General features: G+C 44.2%; 1 protein-coding gene across 1 annotated transcript in view; it reads right to left on the bottom strand.

Annotated features, from left to right (window-relative positions):
- LOC139665373 (collagen alpha-1(XI) chain) overlaps window positions 1-19,908 on the bottom strand; it is a 60,059-nt gene extending 40,151 nt beyond the window's left edge. The window contains exons 1-23 of the mRNA XM_071544372.1: window positions 19,820-19,908; window positions 18,266-18,331; window positions 18,015-18,056; window positions 17,808-17,870; window positions 14,711-14,785; window positions 14,030-14,113; window positions 12,644-12,700; window positions 11,312-11,365; window positions 11,127-11,180; window positions 10,369-10,422; window positions 10,203-10,256; window positions 8,633-8,686; window positions 7,868-7,912; window positions 7,611-7,664; window positions 7,476-7,520; window positions 6,705-6,758; window positions 5,711-5,755; window positions 4,895-4,948; window positions 3,748-3,792; window positions 2,804-2,857; window positions 2,609-2,653; window positions 736-789; window positions 525-632 (exon numbers count right to left, since the gene is read on the bottom strand). Coding sequence (XP_071400473.1) covers window positions 525-632; window positions 736-789; window positions 2,609-2,653; window positions 2,804-2,857; window positions 3,748-3,792; window positions 4,895-4,948; window positions 5,711-5,755; window positions 6,705-6,758; window positions 7,476-7,520; window positions 7,611-7,664; window positions 7,868-7,912; window positions 8,633-8,686; window positions 10,203-10,256; window positions 10,369-10,422; window positions 11,127-11,180; window positions 11,312-11,365; window positions 12,644-12,700; window positions 14,030-14,113; window positions 14,711-14,785; window positions 17,808-17,870; window positions 18,015-18,056; window positions 18,266-18,331; window positions 19,820-19,906 — 1,347 coding nt within the window. The 5' untranslated portion in view covers window positions 19,907-19,908. The remainder of the gene's footprint in view (window positions 1-524; window positions 633-735; window positions 790-2,608; window positions 2,654-2,803; window positions 2,858-3,747; window positions 3,793-4,894; window positions 4,949-5,710; window positions 5,756-6,704; window positions 6,759-7,475; window positions 7,521-7,610; window positions 7,665-7,867; window positions 7,913-8,632; window positions 8,687-10,202; window positions 10,257-10,368; window positions 10,423-11,126; window positions 11,181-11,311; window positions 11,366-12,643; window positions 12,701-14,029; window positions 14,114-14,710; window positions 14,786-17,807; window positions 17,871-18,014; window positions 18,057-18,265; window positions 18,332-19,819) is intronic.
- Window positions 19,909-20,407: the final 499 nt, after the last annotated feature.

The raw sequence follows: 20,407 nt of genomic DNA, 5'->3' as shown, positions 1-20,407 counted from the left end.
CACACAACTTTAGTGCTAAGTGCTTTAGGGCTAAACATCAGCAACTACACTGAAAAACACAGCCAGATGCTATTATTTGAGCGTCAATGCCTGGGTGAACAGTGAAATGTCAAAACAAATGGAATATGATGGATGTGAAGCAGATTGATTGATTACATACAGTATTTATTTTATAATTGATCAATATTACACTGATTGACTATGGCAAACCCTTCACTTGAGTTGATTCTAATGCAACAGTTTGATCGGATTCCACATAAGTATGCCTGAATATGTTTTATTAGTAGTAGTACTAGTAAATAGTAGCTGCTGTTTCAGAGGCTTTCCCACCCTGACGACAATACAATTCTGTGGGAAACACTGAATACTTGGCTTTTTTTTCTTCATTTTATGGGCATGGAAATGGTTCAATTCAAGGCTAATGAACATCAGCACAAAACATCCCAAAGTTATTGTTATCTGCCTTCAGAAACCTCCGTTAGTCGAACCCCGACTAGGAAGCAAACCGCAAACGAGAGGCGTACCTTCTCTCCGGCGGGACCCATGGGCCCTGACTCTCCGTTGGGGCCGGAGCGGCCCTTAGGTCCCTCGGGACCGTCCTCTCCGCGGGACCCCAGCATGCCGAGTTCACCCTGTAGCGACAAAGGAGAAAGAGAATCACGATCAGGCCCGCTATCGGTCGAAGTCACTTGTGTGTGTGTGACGGAGTGGTGTGGTCCCCGTCAGGCTCCTCACCCGGTCTCCTTTGATTCCCATGTCTCCCTTGAAACCCGGGAAACCGTCCTCGCCCTGGAAAAAACGAGACAGAGACAAGTCATCCCACGTGCGCCCTAATTGTTCGGCGGTTTCAATATATTGGCATTCAGGCTGTTTGTGCTGTTTCTCCACCGAGGGTCTTTGAAATAGACTGTTTTCTTCACTTCATGAGGGAACCTTTGAGTCCTCTGACATTTTTTATTTATTGTGCATCTGCTTAAGATTCAGCGGCGCTCTCCTCTCCCTCCGACAGCCCCCTCCGCGGATCACATGCTTGACGCTGCCATCTGCTGGCCAGAGAGCGGAATAGCATCTCCCTATTCACTCCTGCGTTGTGTTTTAGCCACTGGCAGGTCGAGGGAAAGCTGTGTTAAAACACTGGAATCAACACATCTACAATACAGTGTATGCAGATTCAAGAAATAACAAGAAACATTTTAATTGAATCAAATTCTTTCACAGGAGGAAGTTCAAGCGGCTGCTGAAGGACAACAGCTCCTTTCATCCCCCCCCCCCCCCCCCCCTCTGTCTGTTCAGCCTCTTTTTCTTTGACACTTTCTCTTTCTAGTCTGTCACCTGTCCGTGTTTTCCACCCTTACCTGATGCATAATGCAGCGGCGAGCATGTCTGTTGCCAGTAACCCGCAGCACAAAGACCACACACACACACACACACACACACACACGTATACACACACGCGCACGCACACACACCTGAGGTAAAGCACATCCTTTATTCATAACAAACTCTCTCTCCTCAAGGTTTCGGCTTTTTGAATCTTTCGATATAAATTATTCAATAAAGAAAACTGATATGAATACCTGTCACCGCGCCTGAAAACAACATCTCTCGGTCAGATAATGGATTTTGTGCGGGGCCATAACGCGATCGATCTTCAATGAACGGCCGCGCATATTTAACGGGCGGCTTGGTTTGTGTGCGGCGTGGCGGCGCGGCGGCAGTGTACTTCAGAAGTGCTTGAGGTGGGATTGCGGCGCTCTCTGAAAAAAGCGGCGGGCCTTGAGCGTGACAGCTTTACATTCGGGCGGGCTGATGGAGGGCCACTCCGAGCGAGGCCGGCTCTCCCGCTTGAAGATCGCCGTCGACTGACCCCCCCCCCCCCCCGCTTTCGGGCGCCACTCCGACACTCCAGAGAGTCAAAACAAAGTCGGGATGCAGGTGGAGAGACGGGGAGATCTGTGACGGGAATACGTTTACAAGGGCTGCTCCCGAATGCTGTTTCTCTGTGCTCACAGTCTCTTTATATATGATATATGATATAGGCTACATGATGACGATTATCATGGCATATTGATTAGATTTAGTCATTTATTTACTGACTGAAATGGCCTACGATTTTAGTCAACTAAAATAATGAAATCATAGTAGACAAAAATATGTCCATTTAGAAAAAAAAAATAGCACCACTCTTAGTGTAGATTACTTTTGCAACATTTAAAGATTTTCCTATTTTTCTGTTTTTTTAATTCTACACTATCTTATAAAAAAAACTGTCATTTTTTTGTGTGACTAATGTCAGAAACATTCAATTTAATCTGTCGAGTACAAGTAATAAAACACTTCATGTGACTCATGTGATCATGTGCACTACTGCAATGTTTAGTTATGCCGTAAGTTTTTGTCAATATGACAATTAAATCACATTATTTTAAATATCAACATGAGACGGAATATTTACTCATCATAGCCTGTGTTGATGAAATTGCAAACAGCCTTCGTGGCATTTTAGTCATACTGGATATATATAATGTGATCCATAAACTCCTGGGCCTGGTAAATGGTGATAATCTGACGTGTCAAATGGAGAAATGATGTGTAAAAACATTCATACCTTCTCTCCCTTTGAACCCTTGAGACCACGGACACCATCGGCACCCTGTTGGACAGGAAACAGAGGATAGTTAAAATAGAATAGAATAGAATAGAATAGAATAGAGGATATTCTTGTCTAGCAAGGGGTAAGCAGTCACTGGACAGTCTACCTCCATGTATATCTGATGCCTACAGTATCAGTGCTAGAGCGTACCTTGACACCGCGAGGGCCAGGATAGCCAATAGGGCCCTGAGGACCCACTTGACCCTGGAGAGAAGGAAACAGAGCATGGTTAATGTACTGTCTGCTATACAGTGTGGATGGAAGAGCAGACGCATGGTGTGGCTGTCCACAAGTGGAAATACAGTATAGCACTGAATGTCTTTAGCTGCTTCTCAATGCATACGTGCAACAACTTACATTTACTCTTGTTACTGTAATTGAGTTGTTTTTTGGTGTATGTGTAGTTTTTTGAGTATATTTTAGTCATATTTATTTATATATTTAAGTCACTGCTTTTACTTTAACTTGAGTATATTGACTGGCATCTATTACAGAGTAGCCTACAAACTTTGCAGGCTCTCCATAAGCATTGCATCAGAAACTGTATCTGTATCAAACCTGCACTAACATGTGGAGGAAACATTAAGATAACTAACAGCAAGTAACATTAAATACTCAAAATTATGCATAATAGTAGTTTAGTTAACATTATCATAGTATTTTTGGTCTGTGTTAGCGTGGTTGTTGTCTAGCTAGTTAGCTAGCCTTGTTAGCTAGTTAGCTAGCTAGAAGCAAAACAAACATGTTGTAACGTTATCGAATAATGGGGATGGGTGTTTTCTTTTTTTTAAAATCACAGAATGAATACTGATATGAATTTGACATGAATTATCAACATAATTGATAAGAACATGTAATATAACACGTCGAACTCCCACATTGGAAAGATGTCAATGATAAGTAAGATAACAATGTCTGTTTTAACTTCTACTCTGAGTACATTTACTAATTTCACTGCTACTCAGGTAAAAACTCACTAAAAGCAACAGTACTTCTACTGGAGTAGGATATGTTGGTGCTCTTTCCACCCCTACATATGTATACACATGCACATCTCAACCAAATGACTCAATCAATCAGTCAAAGACACTTACTAGGGCTCCTTTCTCTCCGGGCGGACCCTCCTTACCAGGATGACCCTGTAGAATAAGAAGTCACAGACATGTTTCTCAGCCATTCAACACTGAAATCAGTCAAAAGTCAGAACACTGCCATGCCTTTGCATAGTCGTGTGAATACTGGGAGAAAACACGAAGAGATCTGAGAGAATGTGATGTTGTGGAGTGTATGTCAGTAAAAAAAAAACAAATCTAGAAAGACTCAGATTCAGTTGGTAGCAGATTAACAGCAAGTGCCTCGCAGTGTTGGAGCGATGGGGCAGGGAGACTTTAACAGCTGCAGAGTTGCTCCAAGCCCACATGCACAGCTCTATACACACCGATACACATATATATATATATAAATCTATATGTATGGAAACCTTTGGCTGGCAACACCTGCCACTTCCAATCTGAGGTGTGAGGTGGAGGCAGCGGGCTGTAAATCAGCAGGCTGCGGGGCCTCGGGGCGACCGAGGGCCCCGCCTGCCTCTTGAACCGGCGCACCTCTCCTAGTGAGGGCAGGGAGGGAGGGCCGACACGAGACGCTACAGGTCTGGAATAACAACACTCCAGCGTGCGTTATTACATTTCTGCTGATGAAAAATATGCCTTAACGCTCCTCGAGGGATTTTCAGTTTCGATTCTGCGGTGCATCGCAAGGAGGTGGAGGGTAGACCCGCCTAAACCCAGTCTACCCAGTGTTCGCCCACCTTTTTTTTAGGCTGACATACATATTTATGATGTTAAATTAATATTATGCATAGTGGTAAGTAGTGTAAAACTGATGGAGGTTATATGAGGATATGGTCTTTTAAGGGGAAAAAACCCCATAAATGAATGCTTTTCTGATTTTTGTTCATAATGATTTACACCTGTATACAGCTGTAGATACATGCTTGTGTTATATTTGTGTGTGTGTGTGTGTGTGGGGGGGGGGACTGTGTGTTGTGTTACACTGATACACTGTGTTACACTGATGGAGAGAAAAGTGTTTGCAAGCCCAAAAAAAACAAAACATCTGAAGTTTATTGAGTTTTTTTGTGTGTTAAGGTAAACACTAGTGTTATATTTGTGTGTGTGTGTGTGTGTGTGTGTGTATGTGCATGCATGTGTGCGATAAAGAGGCGATGAGAGCACGCACAGGAGGCCCATCAGCTCCAGGTAAGCCGGCCAACCCCGACCTGCCCTGAGGTCCCTGTACACAGAGAGGCAGAGACAAACAAACACACAGTCAGAGGTCAGAGGTCAGCTTCCACAACACTCTATCACCAGAGTTCAAACAGGGTATCTGCAGCTTTCACAAAGCCAAATTTAAGACTTTTATAAGACCTTTATAAGGCTACCTGGGATTGGATTCAAGGCCAATTTAACAGAAAGCGGCCCATTTCTGATTGAACATGAAAATTGTGAAACTATAAATGGGCAGAATAAGAGAAAGGGCAGTGGGAAATTAATTGTTAAGGGACATGGAGTCCATCTGTGTTTAGCAAAGCAGACTGCACTACTAACCCTGTTCTAACAGTGGACATGCAGCATGAAATAGGCCCTCTAATAACTGGATTAAGGTCATTTTAACACTTTTTAAGGCCTTAAATTTAGATAATTTAAGACATTTTCAGACTTTTGAAAGACCGGCCGATACCCTGTCAAATGTGAAAATGCTTGTAAACCATAAAATATTGCTGTTTTGATATGATATTAAGCTTTTTCTCATTCTAGTCCTGAATTTTTCATGACAAAAAGACTTTAGCATTGTGGCATCGCAAATATATTGCAGGTATTGCCTTCAGCTAATCAGTAATCCCTTTCCAAATGAGAATGTTGTAGATGCTGAGGTTTCTCCACTGGAGCAGCAACTTATATTCTTCTTCTACATTATTCGTGTTACACTTCTATTATGCAAAGAATTTTTAGCAGAAATGAGAAATTTTGCAAAAAGAGAAAAAGGGGAACATACTTTTTCACCAGGCGGTCCGATGGGGCCTTGAGGACCAGGAAGACCCTATGAGACACATAGACAGAAATGAGGGTCTGTTCCCATGGCAACCACAAGCATGCACACACACACGCACGCACACACACACACACACACACTAGCTGGAGAGACTGGGGAGTTTGTTGGAGTTGTAAATAGTTCAGTTGGCAAAGGAATGTTAAGCTTGTGTGTGCGTGTGTGTGTGTGTGTGTGTGTGTGTGTGTGTGTGTATCAGTAGGCATATGATCATCCGGCATGCTTGTAGGAGTGCATACACTTTAAAGTTTGCACGTGTGTTCATGCATGTGCGTTTTGTAGGCGGCTGCTTAATTGTGCCAGCGCTTCCGTGTGTGTGTGTGTGCGTGTGTGTGTGTGTGTGCGTGTGTGTGTGTGCATGTGTGTGTGGGGCAGGGTAATTTGAGGCACTGAAGCTTGCTCCTACAGGTGTGGCAGCCTTGCAGGAATTCCACCGACATGAATGAGATGCTTTCAGATGGATCCCTCCACCCTTAAACACCCCTAACCCCCCCTTCCCTACTTCCCTAAGATAAACCCCTGAAAAATATTCAAGAAAAATATGTATGTGTGTGTGTGTGGACTTTTTCTGTCTCCGGGGGAGAGGTGGAACAGGAATAGAGGAAGGGTGGGCAGAAGAGAGGAGGAGCAGTCAAAATGTAAATGATCATCATATCCTGATGCTTCCTCATCTTCTGATTTGAAGTGAACTTTTTTAGAAAATGTCTGTTTTTTTTTGTTTTTTTTTTACATTCGCAGAGATAAACAATATCAAGTGTTGTGACAGCGCATGACAATCAAGCTGCTCATCTGTGTGTTTAATTCATCATGGCTGCCTCTGTAACTCACAAGCTATAAAACAATGAATCTAAAAGTAAATGTGGCATTTACGGCATTTACGATTCCTGTATTTTCCTACTGTCATGGACGGAGAGCCATGGGGTGCGTTTGATTCGCTCACCTGTGTCCCGGGGATGCCCTGCTGACCGGGCGGGCCTGGCTCTCCTTGCGGCCCCTGAGGACAGCGATGAGACAAAACATGAGTCATGAGTTCCAAAAGCAAGCTTCAGTACTGTCACTTTCTATGCAGATCAATGGAGACGATGAGGTCGGCACCATCCAGTCTTATTGATAAGATTCATTACATTGGCATTAGGTTTTGAATCTAGTTTTATCAACTGGCCACAGTGGCAAGTGGATTCAGAATTTCATTTGGAGAATATAAGTGACTGACTGAACTGAATCTACTTCTACTACATAGTAAGAGCAAGAGTGTCTCTCTGCTGCAGTGCATTCTGGTCTCTCTCCTGCTCCTGTGGGTGGAGAAATTGGTCTCTCTAGAAAAATGGCGGCTCTAGAAAGAAGAAGCCCTCGCTCTTTGATTCTGAGGGACTGACGCCAGAACCTGACGTTTACCGCTGAGGTTTTACACCATGAAACATTTTCTCATATCAAACTCCATTGGACCTAATAGTCTTAAAACCAGCATTTTTGTTAGTGGCTGTTTTTCATTTCAAACCCTGACTGTCATCATATTTCACTTTGCTTTTGATAGTCTTACAATATGTCATAAAAGGCAGGGGGCAAACGGTTTATATGACCACTCTCCTTCTCAGGCCCTCTGAGGTGACGGGGCTGACCTTTGACCCCGCAGCTGTGCAATCCTAAAAAGAGTTTTAACAGCCCGACCTAAACAGTGCGGGCGCCATAGCAACGCAAGTCGCATCCGTACCATGTTTCCTTTGGCACCCGGAGGCCCGTCCACGCCGGCGACACCCTGCGGAGACCCAAACAATCAGATGAGACTCTTTTATACCCGGTGTCAGTTACAGGAAGTGATGTCATAAGTGATGGTGCGAGTACGTACGGGCTGTCCGGTGGGGCCCGGAGGACCGCGGGGGCCCAGCAGACCTCTGGGACCCTGTGAACAAAGAGAAGGGACCGGTTGAGAGAGAGTTTTTATCTTCTACTCGCTCTACTCATTAAGAGTGTTCAGCGGGGCAATCCTGCCCCCTGGTGGATGCATTTGTGAATGCGTGCTGAGGGGTACACTGGGTTTAAATGCAAAGAGGGTTTTGTTGGAAGCTGGGTGATGGAATGCAAGCAGTGGCGGACGATCCTTACACTCTCTCCAGCCAATCCCCTGGGCCCGATCTCTCCATCCTCGCCCTATGGAGAGAAACAGAAAAAAGTCAGTGTCAATTTCATTTATTTTATTAGGGTTGGACTGATATATTCAACCTGATATTGACATTTCATTAAAGTTTAGAGTTTAGATATGATCCAATCACTGTGGTCCACCTTTAAAAGGATGGATATGAAGCAGTTTGTTTGATTACATATTTATTGTAGAATAGATCAATGCTACACTGGTTGGGTATGGGAAGCCTGTAACCTGAATTGATTCTAATGAGACATCCCGGGTTTCAGTGGAGAGTTTTAGTGTCCCATGATGGTCTAAATGCTGTTTCTGAGTCTTTTCCACCCTGACAAGAATACAGAATATTGGTATTTTTTGCAGGTGTTTTGGTCTTGAAAATGTTCAAATTTAAAGATACTGAAAATCTGCTATTGGCAACTTCAAGCCAAAAAATATCAGTATTGGCATCAGTCAAACCCTGATCTCAAGCCGAGTAAGAACACATTCTGACATGCAGCGTGGCCTGAGGGTGGGAGGTGTGTGTGTAGGGGTGGGGGTGGGGTGGGGTGGGGGGCAGTTTCAGGGGAAGGGAAGGTTACAGGCGGACCCCTCCTCCTCCTCCCCGGTTCATAGCCTCCACCTGCGCACCGGGACGGCTGCGGACCGCCTGGGGGTTGAGCTGTTTGACCACAGCTGATGGAACTCGGTGGTTTAGGGGCAGGAGTCCAAAGCAGGAGGAAGGTACTTACTCTCTGTCCGTCCTCTCCGGGGGCGCCCGGGGGTCCCATCGGTCCCAGCTCTCCCTGAGCGACAGAGGGAGAGAGAGAGATGAGATTCAGTTAGCAGATTCATCGTTTTATGGCTCTCTCTGCCTTGGAAGCCTTTTCATTGAGTCTATATTATGCTCTGTATCTTCAAAGGAAGCACCTACTGTATATATAGAAATTCCCATCTGTTTTCTTAATACTGTCATACCTTTCTCATTGTTATATACAGCATATTTCTTCATATTTGGTATCATTTGCCCACTCATTTTCCTACCGAACTGCATATATTTCATATTTTCGGTATATTTTCGTATCGGACATATTCTGCATTCTTTCTTTTTCTGCTGCTGCCATACATTTTCTCATACTTTCTCATAGTTTCTATTGCCTGCATTAAAGCATTTTATAACCCTGCATTTGCTGTATTCTCATTTTTATCCTATTTTTCCTTTGCTGTATCCTGATACTATTCGCTGCTGCTTCAACTCCAATGCAAAGTTTGGTCTTATCTCACTGTGTCTCACTCTGGGAAACTAGGAATACATTTGGAAAGTAAAAAAAAACAAAAAACAAAACCTGGCTTCAAGGCAACAGTGTCACCGAATCTCTCCGTGCGTTCTGCTTAATGCGGGTACATTAGTGGCACGAAACAAACATCGACCTCTTATCCTATTTCCACCCACATTGCTTTCAAATTAGTGCATGAGATTACAGTTATTCAGTCATCACGTTGAAATTTAAGGAGGTTGCCCAACATGATTTTGCGGCAGATATTGAAATTCTAAGCCGGTGCGTGCAGCCAAATATGTTTCATTACTTCCAGAACTTTTGCCGTCTAAAAGATACCCGACCCTTTGCTAAATCTGACAACTAATCCCTAATAACTGAGGGAGTTTGTTTTATGCCAGTTTTGTGTCTTATCACATGAAGCAAATAGTGTTTTTTCGCCTGTGAGCTTAAAAGCATTCACAATACTCCCGTTGTTCATGAGGACTCCTTCAAAAATCTCGTCTCTCATCTCGTGTCTGTACAAATCTCAAAGTGATTCAAATTCAATAGAATCTGCAACAATGAGTGATAACATATTGAGAAAAACAATGCTTTGAGAACATCAAAAAGTGATGATTTGGACTAATTTAATAAGAAGTGTTACAATGTGATAAGGTCAGGCCTTTGCCGATTTTAAGACTCCAATCAGTAATATATAATATAATATAAATAGTATGAAAAAGTACCTAGAAAATGGGTCATGGCAGCAGCACACTGTAGCTCTCGACTTGGCATAAATAAAGCTGGGAAATCTCAATTGAAAAATAAAATGAAAATGAAAAAAACTGTCTCTCTCTCACTCTAATAATCTTACAGAACACCCAAAAAGTTGCGTTTTTGTTCGTGCTTTCTTTTTTTTTGTTTTTTTTTCTTCTTTTATGGTGACATACTTTCAAGATGCCCCATAGCGTTTTCCCATCTCCTCTACACAGTATTTTTTTTTTTCCCCTCCAACTCTATATGGGGGGGGGGGGGGGGGGGGGGTTCGCCGCATTGTACTCACCCTATGTCCCTTTTCACCGGGCAGGCCAGGCAGTCCGTCAAAGCCTCGGTCACCCTGCGGTGGGGGGGGGGGGGGAGAACACAGCGGATGATGTCACACGCAACAACAAACACAACAACGACAAACAACAAACGTGAAAGACTGCGGGGAGTGTGTCGCGTCGTACCTTGGAGCCTGGCTCTCCGGGCATCCCACGGGCCCCGTCGGCTCCGGCGCGACCCTGAGAAGACGGCGACAGGGAAATGAGACGTGGAACGTATGTACAGTAGAGTCCAGAAATGAACAGGGGTTTATGGGTAAAATTGCCTTTGAAAGTTCAGAAAATGCTTGAGAAATTAAAAAGGAAACTGGCACCATCCTCCCTCTGTAAAACAAGTTAAAACAAAATCTTAGTGGTACAAGCTGAGTGTTTCTTTGCCAATATGGAATACAGCTGTATCATTTTATAGTTCACTCTCCTCAGTTCTATTTGTTGTTATGAAGGTGTGGAGTAAGACAGGTGGCATTAAAAATCACCTAATCCCTCATATTTGGGTCCCCGAATCAAGCCTGCGTCCGCTAATTTGCCCGGTTTATGATTATTACTATCCAATCAGGTCAGTGACTGGGCCGTGGCACTAATTGTGTCCCACATCCACCGGGCCAGTATTCCCATTTTGGCATTTTCAGACAGATTACGCTCGGCCATTGATCCGGGGATTGGAGGCAGCGCGGGCCGCTAAGCACGTATCAAGCGATTGTTTGTTGGATTGGAAATAAGCCTCTGAGCTCTCTCTCTCTCTCTCTCTCTCTCTCACACACACACACACACACACACACAGGCCCTGCGTACACAACAAGTAGACAAATACGTGCACAGATGCCCGCACGGAGGCATGTGAGCACACACACACACATACACAGCAGGTCATTGAGTTCACTCACCCTCTTGCCAGCTTTTCCAATTTGTCCCGAAGGCCCTTGGACGCCCCGGGGGCCCTGTGCAGACATACGGAGGAGGGGGGGGGGGGGGGGCACTTAGCAACTTATCAACAGCGTTTGAATTAATCGTACAGTGGCTGGCAAGGGCCATTTTGCACGCGTCGATCGGTGCATCAGTTGTTTCTCACCTGAGGTCCGGGGTCTCCGCTTTCACCTTTCAGTCCGGTACCACCAGGTAGACCCTGAAGAGAGAAACCAGGCAGACATGGATGCGTTTATATTTGAACTGCCGGACATGTAGTCTGCTATGAGATGAAGGGATGAAAAAAAAAAAGTGTACAGTAAACAGCAGATGGCGATGTTTAGCTAACCAGGCGCATTCTTTGTGAGTTATGCTCTACTGTATATGTACATTCCTTTTAGTGTAGATGCATGAGCTATCAGGCTCCTCAAATGAAGACAATGCAACACTTATTAACATAATTTAGATTCTTACAAGCCACTATTTTACACATGATTTGATGCACTTTCCTCTGTCATTAGCAGCATCGAGCTTATAATACCGGCTTTCTGAAATCATTTTTGACATCTGAGGACTCAAAAGAGACGGAGGCACATTAACATAACTGGATTCCTTTTTTTTTTTTTTTTTTTGCCGTATACTTAAGTCTAAAATTGGGCTAAATTGTGCGTCTAGGCGGAGGGATGGGGCATGAAATCGGTCTACAAGACGACGGGCCGCGTTCGAAGCCGGTGATTTGGCAATTACAGACAGACAGAGGCTGCGGAATCATGAAATAGGGACGACTGTGTCTGAAAAGAGCCGGGTTTCCAACACGCATTCACTCGAGGAGGGAAACCGTCTTAGAAAGGTGCTTTTCAGAGCGGATAAAAGCTTCCCCGAGTCCCTTATCTCGTTCGCTGTGTTTTTTTTTTTTCCGGGTATCTGCCTCTGTCACGTTATTTCAGATCATTATTTTTTTTACAGAGGGGTAATTCTTCCACGTCTTTTTTTTTTTTTTTGCAGGGGCCTTTTTTTTTTTTTTTTTTTTCCCCTGCAGATAAATAGTGGATCGTGTATCAACAAGCCCGAGAGGAAAAAGGGGGAAGGTTGGGGGAGGGGGTGGGGGTGGGGGGGGGATGACTGTGAAATCTTCTTGGCAGCTGGAAGCTACCTAGATAGTAACAGGGAAGCGGTGCGGTCGCGACATGTGGGATCTGGGTTTCGGTGTTTTGTCTCTTCCGAAAAACCCGCCGAAATATTAACACAACATAAACAAACATATTGTAGGTTTTTTTTTTTATTTATTTATTTTTTTTTAAAATTTGGACAATGTAAGACTGGCAGGAGAGCAGGCAAAAGACAGTAAAAAGGCTTAAGCCCGTCCCCTTTGTCTATTCACTCAGGTTTGGGGCATTCAGTGTGTGTTTTTCAGCAGGGGGGTTGGGGGGAGGAGTGGGGGTGGGTGTGTGTGTGTGTGGTGGGGAAAAAAACAAAAAAAAAAAACACGGAGACTCACCACTGGCCCCGATCTTCCTGTCAGACCCATTGGCCCCGGGGGTCCCCTCATAGCCAGCTGTAGGGCAAACACACACACACACACACAAGAACGAAGGTAAACTCCCACTCTGAGAAGGAAGTCCATTGTGAAACACTGGTAGGCGTTTTGGGTGTTCCATCCAGTTTGTACAAGTGTTGACATTTTATCACCCACAGACGACTATCTCTTACAAAGTCCCATCATTTGTTTACATTTTGCTAGAGAAGCTGTCTTTGAAATCGTGGATATCTCATCTGAATGCACTTTCATCTGGGATTTATCTAGTAATATCCATCCACATATCCATATCTGCACATTCTGTACATATGATATATTTGTATGTACTGATAAGGTGTATGCTTTTATACAATGCACATCTGCACATCTAGACACTTTCTGTACATAGGTATGGCCTTCTGTAGACCTGGTAATGTGCTATAAACTCACATATTTGTTTTCTTTATATTGTCATATACTTCTCATTTGTTACACAGCACAGCATAGATAATGATTTTTTTTTTTTTTTTTTTTACTTATGTCATACTGCATATATTTCATATGTTTGGTATATTTTCATATCGTACTCTGCTATTTTTTGCACACTGATTTTCTGTTATTTTGCACAGCATCATAATGCTGTAACCCAAGTATATCTTATCTTATGTTATCCTATCTTATGTTATGTTATGTTATCTTGTACTTTCTCCCATACTACTCATTCATACATTCCCTTTAACATGTAATGGTGAATTGTTGGTTGCATTATGCTTAATATCTTCCCCTATACTTACTTATTATTCTATATTTCTTTGCTGTATCCTATTACTATCTTAAAGTTCCATGTTATCTTATATTGCAGCACCACTCCATATGTCCAAACCACTCACTCATTTCCCCACTTAACCTCTTGGTTTACTGTGATGTCTGTGGGTGTAATGAAAGTGGGATATCATTCCTACAAATCAAGGCCAAACCAAATTTTCCTCCCTCCGACAACCCCACCCCTCTCCCACCTACACACACACACACACACACACACATGCATTTTCTACACCTGTTGGTCTAGCCCACCCGCGGGTCACGAGCCCCCTGTAGTATTTTTAACAGTCTCTCCCCACTGTCCATCTGTTCAAAGTGGCTTTTTTATGTTGCTCTCCAGCCCGCTCGGCATGTCTTCTTTTAGCCTCGCAAGGCCAAGGAAAAGCTCGGAGCAACACAGACACACACACACACACACACACACACCGTCTACTCCATCCCATCCCCCCCCTCCCCCCTCCCTTTCCCCCTACAGCTGTGTGTATGTGTGTGTGTGTGTGGTTGTTTCGGAGCCATTTGGCTTGCTTAACGTCCTGGTCTACTTACTCTGGCCTGGGAGAGGATGGCCTGGGCTTGGGCTTCCTGGGCCGACACCACGGGTCCCTTCTCACCATCCCCACCGAAGCGGAACTGTTGCACACACACACACACAAGCACACACACACAAACACAGACACACACACACAGCAATTTAATTGAAGTTGTTGCTCATTCTGTTCGTCCACAGCTATTACACATCCTGTTCCGTTTGATAGCACACAAGTTATGGACAAATCCGAGCTTGTTTTTGGTCTATAGCGGTGGTTCTCAATGTGGGGTCCCCCAGGGGTCCTTGCAGGGGTCACTGAGGTTTCCCAGCAAAGTGTGGAATAGTTTAATTTCACTGTAATTTAATTCACTAGAGATTATCCCAGTTAAGGAATGCATAAAAACGAGTATTCTAGTCGTAGAATTCACTCTCACCACTATAAATTCCCCACCTACAGTGTAAACGGTTATGCAATTCAATACTAAACCAACAATAACACAAGTCTTCCTATGTGGGGGTCTCTGGGAAAACTCTGATCAGACGGGGGTCTGTGAAATGAAAACATTCGGGAACCTTTGGTTTAAACGATTTAAAAGAATCAGATGTTTGGAGGGGGAATTGAAAAAGCACAGGCGGGATATTCCTTCATGTAACAGATGGTTAATATGCATTTGTGTTGCATCATCATGGGTGCTCACCGGCAGCATCAGCATGGTACCTGGGGGCCCCGGCAAACCATCGGCACCAGGCAGACCGGCACGACCAGGAGGACCCTGGGACAGAGGAGAGAGAACCACGGATGAATACATTGGAGATCAGTTGTAGCATATGAAAGAAAAAGGATAGAACAGGAAAAGGAGAGGATGCATATTTGGACTTCCTCATCTGGTAAACCGGGAAAGGGAAATTAATGAATTACACACTCACACACCCATGCACTGTTTTTTAAGGTGTAACAACATTTACATATGTGTTGAATTATAAGACTTTATGATAGGCAGTAGAAAGTGAACCACTGGTGTGCAAATGAGTGTGTCAATAGGGCGGGGGTGGACTGCCCCTGCCCTGCCCAGGGGCTGCTGGGAGCTCTGCTAATTTAATGGCATAAAGGGTAGAGTTATAGCTGAGGAAACCTGCTGTATACACAAAAATCAAAGATAAACCAAGAATTATGCAAGCATGTCATGCTAGCTGACTGGGTGATGGGCTAAAATTAAAATTAGAATTAAAATTAGAAAGTTAGAAGTTCCTCTCAATGTGTCACCCAAGGCTGACATGCAATAGTTCATTTGAAATGCTCATTACTGACTATACATGTGAATGTAAAACAGTGAGAAATTAGAAATAAAAAAAGAAAAAAAGAAAATCTAGTTTGTAGAATGTAAAGAGTAAAATGGCAGTTTTATGGACAAATGGAAGCTCTATTTAAATGTATATAAATCACCATCCTACACAATACTGGAAACCCCCTAAAGTCAAATTAAGAGATTTAAGATCATATCAAAAAGACCAAAGATCAAAAAAGGCAGAACTGGAGCAATGCTGAAAAGCAAATATTGTTTAAAACCCCCAAATACAATCTGAAGTTGTATGAAATGTATGTTGAGCAATTTTTTGCAGCAGCGGCAATTTAGCCAAAACAAAGAGGGTGAATACTCTACTATTATACTGTGTTATTAGAATTTTATACTTTCGATTTCTAATACATTTTTATTTCATTTTGACGGAACAGAATACTTTGTCAGGAAAAAGATCCCAAATATATATAGTTTTTTTTTCAGGCGAATACTTTCAGATCAGATAATCATTCCTGCTGTGCACGCCACTGTAGCTAATGTGTACCTAATTTAAATGTGTATTAATACTTAGTAATAGCATGTTGTCAGTATTGTGGAAGCAGACACACACACACACACACACACACACACACACACACACACACACACGCATAGAGTAGTAAATGCTGGAGGTGGGCTGTTGGCTTGATTAACATGCACTTCATGCCCTCCTCCAGCAGACAGACCGGTCCTGTCTGTCTGTAAGCCATGCCACTGTCCTCAGTCCAAAACCAACATCCTCTTCCCTGAATGCTGGCATGTGTGTGTGTCTGTTTGTGTGTGTGTGTGTGTGTGTGTGTGTTAGAGAGTGAGTGAGAGAGAGAGGGAGAGAAAGAGAGAATCTGATGAGCTATGCGCTAATCAATTACACTCTCCTCAAGGGAAACCCAGCACAAACATCATTCATCATCTTTTTAAATGTGAGCTTCAAGAGTTTGGCCTCGATAACTCGTCCATGCGACTAATCCATCATCGAATCCTTAATAATCCCTCTTTAGCTGGGGTGTTTAATAGGTAAACTATCAAGACCATGTTACATACTACCAGAAAAAGGAGAGTTCTCCAAGGGTTCTAACCATAAGGACTCAAAGAACCTGTAGATTCTGTTAGTATAAAAACTAGCAAATTAGAATAAACATTGTGGTTCTTAAAAGGTCCTATGTGGAACCATTTCAGTATGGTGACAAAGATAACCTGTCTTTCATTTTCTGGTACTATTTACATCCATTTTTGTTAAACGAATACAGCAAGTCTTTGGGAGATTGTCTCATTGCTCAACGTTAAGTGACAAGGACAGACACCAAAATCATCATCATGTCCCTGGTAGATCATTGGCTCTGGTTCTTCATGCTAACACTTTAGCTACACTATGTTGTGTAATATCAGACCAGTACTATCTCAAAAGTGAGAAAATGAGAACGTGTTGCTAAAGCTAAAAGCTAAAATGTAACTAATCTTAAATGATATGCGGCTAATGGTAATTTTGTGTAGGAGATAAACACAAAACACAAAATATGATAAAAATACTGTACTGTTTGAACTAGCAGGGACTACTTTCCCTGTTTCCATAGGAAGTGAAGGTGATAGGAGACTGTGCACAGCTAAAAATCACTGCACAGGATGTGGTGAATATGTGGTTGCTCACCTGAAAAAGTTCCAAAAATAAATCTGGCTAAACTTCTTTTTTAAAATGTATGAATCTACGGGCCAAATATAAAAACCACTAACATTTTTTTTATTACTTATAAAGTTTAGTATCCAAAGTAAGTGACCTTTTAGTAGTGCTTTTACCTAAAAGTACTGTCACTCAACATAGTGTAGCTAAAGTGTTAGCATGTAGCACATGGAGCCAAAGATCTACCGGGGACACATGGATGATTTTGGTGTCTATGTTCTCATCACTTAACAGCTAAGTTGACCATCATACATGATGTCCCTGGATGAGTGGTTCTCAAAGTGAGGTCCGGGGACCATCAGGGGTCCTTGAAGAAGTTTCAGGGGGTCCCCAGCAAAATGAGGCATAGTTTACTTGTACTCTAATTTAATTCACTAGCAATTATCCCAATTAGAGAATGCAAAAGAACAACTATTATAATCCTGGGCTTTACTCGCACCACTAAAATCCCCCATCTACAGTGTAGACAGTGCTACAGTTCAATACTACATCAATAACTACTAAAATCTTCCCATATCCCTGGAATAAATTCTTATCAAATGGGGTCTGTGGCCTTAATGTGCGTCTATTTAGGGGTCCATGCTTTCTTTCATACTCTCTCTCTTATGGCACACACTTGTCAGTAAAAGGAAAACCCTCTTCCCCGCCCCCTCCTTTTCAAACAACCCCTTGCATTTTGAGACGTGTATGAACACACACGTACCCTCGCAATGCACACTTTTTCGCACACACACACACACACAGAAAGCTCCGGGTAGTTCGGGGACAAAAATAGCTTCTCACCCTGTCGCCAGGATCTCCAGCAGTGCCTGGGGGTCCTTGTAGGCCGGAGGGACCTGGAAGACCCTGAGGAGACAAAGCCAGGTCAGCAGACGTCGTCGTGCCGGTTCATATAATGCTGACTACAGCGCTCCAGAAACACGCTTAGGTGGAAAAAACACTTGACTATTCTCAAGTTTTTTCTTTTTTTTTTTTTCACACTATACTCACAGCTGGGCCAGAGGGTCCCGGGGGTCCTTCAATCAGCATGCCCTTGAAAAAAAACAAGCATTACTGCAAAAATGTAGGGCAACAAGTCACAGAATTGATAATTGACAATTTACAGCATCTTTCAGAGCAGATATCCGACAGCTCGCTCTGAAAACACAGGATTATCTCAACAGAACTGGCATGCGATAATCGATCACGTCATTTGAGCGGGTCGGCGTCGGGGGGGGGGGGGTGGTTTTGGGGGCCCTTACAGGTTCGATCACGGCCGGCTCGCCCTTCTCCCCCTTCTGGCCGAAGGCTCCTCCGGCGCCGGCGACCTGCGGTCAACAAAGCAGAGCACAGAGGTGAGACTCTTCACACGGCGGCTACAAGCCCCACACAGACGGAGAGGAACAGCAACGATGACGAGCGGCTGGTGAATCCAGGGAGTGAGGGATAAGATGAAGGGAGACGAAGGCGTGGAACAAAAACAGGCAGGATGTTAGTGGGAACGGAGTGAGAGCGGACCTCTAGGCTGTGCGCTTGAAATGGAGCAGTGGCGTCATTGCATTCCCATTGTGCAGTGTGTGTGTTTTTAGGGGTGACTGAATAAAACATGACACCGACAGGCCACCATAGACATGCAAACACAGATATTACAGATATGGCCCCCACAATCCCAACATTCAAGTTTTGGAGTCTTCTTCTTGCTCGTCGTTTGTCCAGCGATGCTAAAAGGGAATAAGTGGCAATAAAAGGCTGAACACTGCTGAGATTTCATTGGTGGGAGGGAATTGGTCGGTGTGTGTGTGTGTGTGTGTGTGTGTGTGTGTTTTGGGAGGTGGGGGGTCGGGGAGGGGGAGGATTAGGGTTGGGGTGTGTTTGTGTATGTGGGGGGGGGGGGGGTGGTGGGGTGCTAAAAAAAGGCTTAAAAGACCCAATAAAAGCCTGGCCCTCACATGGAAACGATCCCAAAAACGTACATGGAAACAAAATGGGGTTTGGATGGTGTTCTATCTGTGGGAAATTGAAACAGAATGCAGGGCCAAGCGGCTACAGATGAGGACAAGGTGCCGTTAAATAATATTTAGAGTATTCATATTTACACAACCTCAACCAAGACTGGCTGCGGCTAGGTTGTGTTGGGGGAGGCGGGGTTCAAAGGTTTGGGCTGGGCTGTGGGTAGGAAAGTGAGAGGAATCCATAATATCTTCATTCATCTGTGTGTGTGTGTGTGTGTGTGTGTGTGTGTGTGTGTGTGTGTGCACTGTGCAGACAGCTGGCTCTGTGGTATGGGCTAATTGCTGTGTCCTGGGGCATATAGGGAGAAATATGTCACCAACAGGCTGCTTGTTAAAATGGCGGAGGGGGGGGGGGGGGGAGGAAGAGGAAGGTTCAGACCTGACTGCTGAGAGACGAGTGGTGAAAGGAGGAGGGGGGGGTGTTGGGCGACTCATCGACTGATTAAGTGTGTGTGTGTGTGTGTGTGGGTGTGTGAAGAGTGCCTGTAGACACTCTACAGATCAGAATAAAATCCTGTGATCTATGGACTAATCAACTCCCAAGACATGCACTGTCTCCTGCAGCTGTCAATCATTACATCAGACGGTATAGCAAGACATTTACAGGCATGAACACACTGGTGAGAGCTGGCTCCACAACACAACATGACAATGACACATTCCCCATGCCAAGCGGTCCACTAGGAAGGCGTGCACCGGAGAGAGAGAGAGAGAGAGAGAGGGGAGTCCGTCATGCACGCGCCCCTCGGGTCGAGCACGGCGGGGACCGGGCGGGGGGGGGAGGGGCGGGAGTGCGATACTTACGGCGCTCTCCGAGACGTCGGTCTCCGCGGCAACCCGGGCCCCACCTCCTCGTCGTAGGCCGCCGTGGGCTGGGCGGGGCCGTGCCATACTCATCATACGCCCCGTAATCATACACCCGCCTGTCAACCTCGCCCAAGTCATACTCCTTGAGGTCATACTCCTTAAAGTCGTATGCCTCCGCTCCGGCGTCCACGTTGTCCGCCGTTTCCGGGACAACGGCGGGCTCCTGACCAATGGGAGCGGCCTCGGTGACATGGTCACCGACAGCTTCCTCCTCCACAGCCTTTTAGGTGTTACCCAAGCGAGGTAATGGTGAGCACCCAAGGGAATAGGGATGTTAGTTAAAGCAATTAAGGCAAAGAGACTAGTTTTTGATGTTATCAAAGCTTAGAAGATTGCAAATGAATTCAGCATGATATGTAGAAAAAATGTCTATTGAATAGCAATGGTAACACCTTATTTATCCCCAAAATAATTGCGCTAATTTTAATAATCTGTATAATCTAAATATGCTCTAAATTTATCTGGGAGAAATCTAGAAAATGTCCTGCTGTGAGATTGTGACTTTTCTTAAATTTAAAGAGTAAA

Source organism: Centroberyx affinis, unplaced genomic scaffold, assembly GCF_046629955.1.
Source record: "Centroberyx affinis isolate AG114_WGS23_722 - 3 ecotype Tasmania unplaced genomic scaffold, CSIRO-AGI_Caff_v1 ptg004550l_1, whole genome shotgun sequence".
In the NCBI taxonomy this organism is placed as follows: domain Eukaryota; kingdom Metazoa; phylum Chordata; class Actinopteri; order Beryciformes; family Berycidae; genus Centroberyx; species Centroberyx affinis.
Note: the sequence above shows the minus strand (reverse complement) of the source record. Positions and strands in the feature narration are given on the sequence as shown.